General features: G+C 37.6%; 1 protein-coding gene across 4 annotated transcripts; it reads left to right on the forward strand.

Annotated features, from left to right (window-relative positions):
• Positions 1–896: 896 nt before the first annotated feature.
• On the forward strand, positions 897–6,542 carry LOC139991823 (uncharacterized). Of its 4 annotated transcripts, none has more exons than XM_072012183.1 (10): positions 897–1,189; positions 1,531–3,500; positions 3,816–3,918; positions 4,615–4,802; positions 4,881–4,993; positions 5,063–5,263; positions 5,380–5,704; positions 5,823–5,907; positions 6,117–6,246; positions 6,347–6,542. In XM_072012183.1, exons 1-10 carry the CDS (start codon positions 969–971, stop codon positions 6,371–6,373), a joined length of 3,363 nt encoding a protein of 1,120 aa, XP_071868284.1. In that variant the 5' UTR covers positions 897–968; the 3' UTR covers positions 6,374–6,542. The 4 variants fall into 4 exon arrangements, with proteins under 4 accessions (XP_071868284.1, XP_071868292.1, XP_071868272.1 ...); XM_072012191.1 differs by having other exon boundaries at positions 899–1,189; positions 1,531–2,270; positions 2,367–3,500; positions 4,881–5,263; XM_072012171.1 differs by having other exon boundaries at positions 899–1,189; positions 4,881–5,263.
• The last annotated feature ends 153 nt before the right edge of the window (positions 6,543–6,695 follow it).

Below are 6,695 nucleotides of genomic sequence, written 5' to 3' on the forward strand. Positions count from 1 at the left end.
GACGATTACCGGATATTACGTACACGCGCATTTGTTGTCTCTATATGATCTTCGTGAGGAATGAAACAACACGAAAATGTTAAATCGAACTCATTTTTAACGACAAACTCAATTCACGATTTAATAACATTTTATTCCGTATGATATTTAAAATAAGTAATTAAAATGAAAACTCGTTTAAATTCCTTAATACATATATACATATATGTATATACCTGTATACACGTGCCTGCGTAATTACATAGGTGATTTATAATTGAGACCATTTGAGAATTCGAGAGTTGTATCGTTTTATAATTTATAAGAATAGCCATAAAAGAAAATTTATATTTGCAATTCAATTAAATTATTATCAAAGATTTCTATTTTATATTTATATTTTAATAATCATCTTATTTAATGAAGATTAGCGTGGAACAGAATACCAGATTTCCTCTCTGATAATATTAACGAATTAAATTGTATTGATCCCAAGCGCTTAAAATCCGTATTGTATTGTAAATGTTAGTGTCATAGAAAATTGTATCCGAGATTTGAAAATGATCAATGATCTAAATTGTAAACAGTATGCATAGTATATAGCACACATTTACATTTATATATGTATATATGTGTATACCAATAATGAACTGTATTTTATACACCGTGTTTCCTTCATATTTATAATAATTCAAAGAATATATTGATAAATCTATATAAGCCAACAATATTGCGTTGTTTCTTAACTCGTTTCATAATCCCATACGTAATAATAATGTTAATCGAAATTTTTAATATGCTTGCGCATACATAATTCCCTGTTCAACTCTCTTATCGTTTAAGTTATATTGAGTGTTGTTTGGTGGCGCTAGTGTTGCTGCTAGTAATACGCCAGTGCTGCTACGTGGATGCGATTGCCAGAATTATTAGTCGATTTCAAGTCCAAGTATCGTTGAATGTGTTGAGGAGTCGTCTGCGATACAATAAATATGGCGTACCGCGGTGTGAAAGGTTCTGATCCGTTTGTTTCGAAAACATCGCGAAATGAACGTTTTGCACAAATGTCAAAGCAAGAGCAAATTATTCAGCAAAAAAAGCTTGAAATACAAGCAAAGATGCAAGAGCAAAAAGCAAAAGAAGCTGTGGAAAACTTGAAAAAGACAAATACGATAGCTCCGAATTTGATAGAAAATAAAACGAATTCTTCCAAGTAAGTAGATCTGTATCGCTTCTAGAATAATTTCATATTTATTATTGCGTGAATAGATTGAACGATATTATGAAAACATTTCTGTTCTCTTTTCGTAATTTTTCGTATTAACTGTTAACACTTTAACTTAATTAGTTTTCATGTGTGAATAAAAGTGCAGCGTGGATGTCAAAATACTGATAACAAGCTGACAGGGTTATGGAAATATTCATGTATTATAGTAATAGTGTTAGTCCTTTTTTATTTGTTCTAATTAATCACCTGTTGATTTAGTACTTTGACTTAATAATATCTTATATCTATATCCGTATCTAACGTCTTATGTTATGTTGTCATTACAGAAAAGACGAAAACAAGCCGGTGATATCTCAAACCATTAATTTATTTGCTAATGACGGAAGCTTTTTGGATCAATTTAAAAAAATTGCAAGTAATAAGGGAACAGGAAAAACAGAGACGATGTTTCCTTTGAAGATAGAAGAAAGAATGGAAGAAAGTGTACAGGATAAGGAACGAAGAAGAAATAACGACAGAAACAAAGAATGGGAAATTAGGAAAGATCGCAGGAGGGAGGATTCTCATTGGGAAAAGAGTTCTGACAAAAGACATAACTCTTCTTCCAGTCCGTCTCCTACTAAACGTTCAGCATCTCAAAGTCCAGAAGCTAGACATTCGTTTAATCAAGTAACTTCTAACGATCAACGTATGCAGCACAGCAATCAACAGTTTCTTTCTCGGAATGGAAATCTATCTGCTGTTCCATCCCTTGCATCTCAACCTATAACGTATCTCACAGGTGTACCATCACCTAATGTGAGAAGTATCGTAACCAACGTACCTCCTCCAAATTTATCAAAAATGCCTCCTCCGAAAAGTATGTGTAGCACTTTTCCTAGACTGGATGACAAATCTGGAGATCCAAGAATGCAAATAACATCACCTCATACAGTCCGTCCACCTCCACCTCCACCTTCTATACCTGTGCAACCTGTTCCACCAAACACCAACGTACCTCCACCAAATATTCATATTTCTCGGACAATGTCATCTAATTTACCAAGTTTACCACAACCACCACCACCTTCAACCGTTCCATTAGCATCTTTATTATCTACATCGTCGTTAACGTTGCCAACGTCATCAACGTCGCCAACATCGTCATTGCTGTTATCATCACCACCACCACCACCACCACCACCACCACCACCACAATCGTCGCCATTACTCTCATTATCATCTTCCTGCTCTACTTCTTCTGCTATCTCCTGTTGCCCCAATTCCTCCTCCTCCTCTTCTTCCTCTTCTTCATTTACATTGACATCAACAACACTACAACTACCTTCATTGCTAAAATCGCCATCACCGTCGCCATCGCCATCGTCATCGTCATCATCGTCCTCGTCATCGTCCACAGCATCATCGTCATTGACACCATCGTTGTTACCGTCTTCTTCGTCATCATCGTCACCATTGTCCTCATCGACATTATTATTATCGTCGTCGTCGTCGTCGTCATCGTCGTCGTCGTCGTCGTCGACGTCATCGTTGTCGTCGTCGTCGTCGTCGCCGTCGCCGTCGTCGTCATTGTTGCCGCCGCCGTCGTCGCCGTCGTCGTCATTGTTGCCGCCGCCGTCGTCGTCGTCGTCGTCATTGTTGCCGCCGCCGCCGCCGTCGTCAACGTCGTCGTCGTCGTCATCGTCGTCGTCGTCGTCGTCATCGACGTCGTCGTCTTCGTCGTCGTTACCGTCATCATCGCCATCAACTTCTTTGTCATTATCTTCGTTATCGTCCACATTATTGGTATCATCAGAATCGAGCACGCGACAACACTTAGCTTCAACCGGACAGCAATGCGGTGTACCACCTCCTACACCATTACAACCTATGAACTTACCACCTCCAAACATTCCTCCTCCTAATTTGTTACCAACAATGACACAAATGCCACCAAGCATAATGTCGATTCCGGCTACGCAGACAATTGTGGTCAGTGTACCGAATGCGTCAAATGTGCCAAATGTCCCAAACGTTCCACCGCCAAATGTAATACCATCTGTGATGATGTCCGCGCCACCACCAGTTCACAATGTTGCCTCGAATATGAATTCAATTCCACCGCCCAATCTTAATATTCCACCTCCGAATGTACCACCCCCTTCCTTAATTCCAAACGCCAGGCCGCCGCTTTCTTTAATGTCGACCAGTTACCCTCTTCCTAATCAAGTCGCTCAGGTACCTATGGGACCACCTAATGTACAAGTGCCACCACCAGTGAGGCCATTGACTGATCTACAAGCCTCTGAACAGCTAGGTACGATATGTCGATTATTTTCATTTATTTCTTCGTTTCGACGTATCGCCGCGTGTTTATATTTACGAAGAACAAGTTATTTCCTGTAAAATGGATTACTTGTTCGCGCAGTCCAGAATATGTAAGTGTGCGTGCGTATGCGTATGCGCGCGCGCGATACGCCGAATACAAGACGCGTGGGCGAATACGAAACTTGCAAAAAAGCAAATTCGTGCTGATCATTCGTGTAGACGAATACGTGTTCTACACTACAGAAACAAAAACAAAATCCAGAGTTTTTAGCGTTGTTACGCATGTCTGACAAAGGCTTCTAAGTGTGTCCCGTAGAGGCTGAGCAGCTGGCACGCATCGTCGCTGACTGTGGGGATGAAATCGAACAAGAAGCACGAGAGAAGAATGCCCAAGATCCTAAATTATGGTAACTACTGTCCTCTCTGGTCCCCATCTATAGTGTCTTTATACGTGTAGCGTTTGCACATATCACATTTTCTTTATTTCACCTTACGTATCGTTCGTTCGTCTTTTTTTGTACAACATTGCTCTATTTCAAGCACTAGATTACGATGCTTGCTTTGTCTGTATCACTTCTCCATTTGCTACTTCCTTTCGAATCAAGTGGCGAAATCTTATCGATAATATTTGATAATAACGATACCTGAAATTGTAATTAAAATTTGTCCAATAAGTTTTTTAATCATACATATATCGTGTATCCAAAACGCGAATGCCTTTCTTCATTTCTTATTTACAAGTATTTATAATTACTATTTTATCCTTCGTAAAACAACATACGTTAGAGTATATTCCCCTAATTAGTTTATAAAATATTTTTAATATCTTTTATAAAATAAAGACAATACCTAAATTCTTCAATGTAATTGTCGAATCAAAGACGTGACATATTGGACGAACGTACGAATATACAATTTGTTTTGTTATAAAACACCTGTTATCTTCTATTCTTTCTTCTTATTCTTTTTTCTTTCTTTTCTCTCTCTCTCTCTCTCTCTCTCTCTCTCTCTCTCTCTCTCTATTGTTTCTCTTTTAATCTAAAGGAATTTAATTTAGGAGACTATGTTACTCGTCAGAAGTTTTAAGTTTTGTTTTAATCAAGGTTTCTGCACCAAAAGCAAAGTGCAGCCTATATGCAGTACAGGGGATTGGTGGCAAAATTTCGCGCCGAAAAATCCGTTAAGGAAAATAAAAACACCGGCGCGGAACTCTATTGTCCGGAAGAAGCTCTCAGCGATAATGACGATAGCGATCAAGGTTCTACTTCTAACAAGCATGTTTCACCGCAAGGTATATATAATGTATATTTATTTTTGCATCGAGTCATCTTCTATCATTATCGATTATAATCATTTGTATATTAAACAGAAAAGAAACGAGAGAGAGAGAGCGATAACAATTCTACAGATCGATCAAAGGAAGACAACAAGGAAGAACGTAAACGAAAAAGACGTAGCCGATGGGGTGATCCGGATAATAAGGTGCCTGTAGCAGAAATGAACACGTTAACCAGTCATAATAAACAGCAAAGTAGTAGTGGCTTTTCACAGCCAGGTATCGCGATTCCTGGACAAATTGGACAACCGGCTGTTATAATTCCATCACCAAAAGTGCAACGTACGGAAACAAAGAACCCTATGTTAACTAAAATATCAAGAAACGATCCAGCCTTGATACAATATGCTCGGCAAACTTTTGGTACGTTAGATCTCACTGAAGAGCAATGGAAAAAAGCCGAAGATCATTACAAGGTGACAAGATTGTTTATTTTAAAATTATTTTATTTCAAGCTTTCATTTAATTTTGTTAATTCAACTACGTGTAATTTCTGTCAACTCACTTATCGTTTGTTCCGACTTTCATTCAGATAAATCTTCTCTACCAAAACTTATTAAGAAAAAGAGAAGAAGTAAGACGTTTAGAAGCACAGGGTAAGCACAAATATGAATACGACAGTGACGAAGAGACGGAAGGTGGTACTTGGGAACACAAACTCAGATCTGCTGAAATGGAGGCTACTCAAATGTGGGCCGAAGAATTGACGGCTCAAGCAGAAGGAAAGCATCATATCGGTGATTTCTTGCCGCCGGATGAACTTAAAAAATTTATGGAACAATATAACGCAGTTAAGCAAGGAAAGGAACCTGATCTTAGCGATTACAAGGAGTACAAACTAAAAGAAGATAACATTGGTACGCAGCCTGCCTTTCTTTAAGCGTGCATGTACTTACGTATATTAAAATATATGTGTATCTTTTTGTCAGTAAGTTATGTTTGACAACCAAATTAACGAAGTTTGCAATTTTTTAGGATTTCAGATGCTACAAAAACTTGGTTGGAGCGAGGGACAAGGGTTAGGTAGCGAAGGCAATGGTCGCATCGAACCTATTAACAAGTAAGTAGTTCCTGACTAACTGTACTTACTATATTCGCGTTGATTTCACATATAAACATATAATACATGTGAGTTATTTCTTTGAGAGAAGTTTGCCGTATTATTGAATTTCCTTAGCACGTTATTCGATCTATCTGTGGCCATTTCCTACTTTATTTATCACTATCAATATCTTCGATGTTGTACCGACATTTCTCATTTTTCTGTAGAGCAACGAATAGATTCGACAGTGCTGGTTTAGGTTCCGAAAGACCGGATGGTGTATCCAGGGACGACGATGAATTCGATGCCTACAGAAAGAGGATGATGCTTGCCTACAGATTTAGGCCTAATCCTTTGGTAATTTTGTCAAACATTTAAAAAACTTTGGAATACCAAAGTTACGTTTCATATACTTAACCACTAATCAAATGTTTATTCTTCTTCCTTTTATTTTTAGAACAATCCTCGAAGACCTTATTATTGAGAAGAAGGTGACATTAGTAGATCGTATTCGAGGCATTATATATCGTGATAATCCATTTAGTTGGAAGATAAATTGTCATTATTTTGTATATTTGAAATACTATACTGAACATACAGAGTACAGTTACGGTTATAGTGACATAATAAATGAAATCCCAATCTTGTTTCTATTTCTATAGATGTTTACTCTGTTTTCTTATTGTATGTATGTACGATTATGAATGCCCATTAGAATTATTAAATGAAATATGAACTGTGAATGTTTTGTTACATATATTATTTGTACGTAGGTTTCATATTTCATGCACCGCGCGATATGTATT

The sequence above is a fragment of the Bombus fervidus genome, chromosome 1 (assembly GCF_041682495.2).
Source record: "Bombus fervidus isolate BK054 chromosome 1, iyBomFerv1, whole genome shotgun sequence".
Classification (NCBI taxonomy): Eukaryota; Metazoa; Arthropoda; class Insecta; order Hymenoptera; family Apidae; genus Bombus; species Bombus fervidus.

Excerpts from the sequence above, each read along its gene's own strand:
- LOC139991823 (XM_072012171.1), top strand. The coding sequence starts at position 969 with ATGGCGTACCGCGGTGTGAAAGGTTCTGATCCGTTTGTTTCGAAAACA. Across the intron at positions 4,803-4,880 it reads CAAGCATGTTTCACCGCAAG|AAAAGAAACGAGAGAGAGAG; the intron begins GTATATATAATG and ends TATATTAAACAG. Across the intron at positions 5,908-6,116 it reads CGCATCGAACCTATTAACAA|AGCAACGAATAGATTCGACA; the intron begins GTAAGTAGTTCC and ends ATTTTTCTGTAG.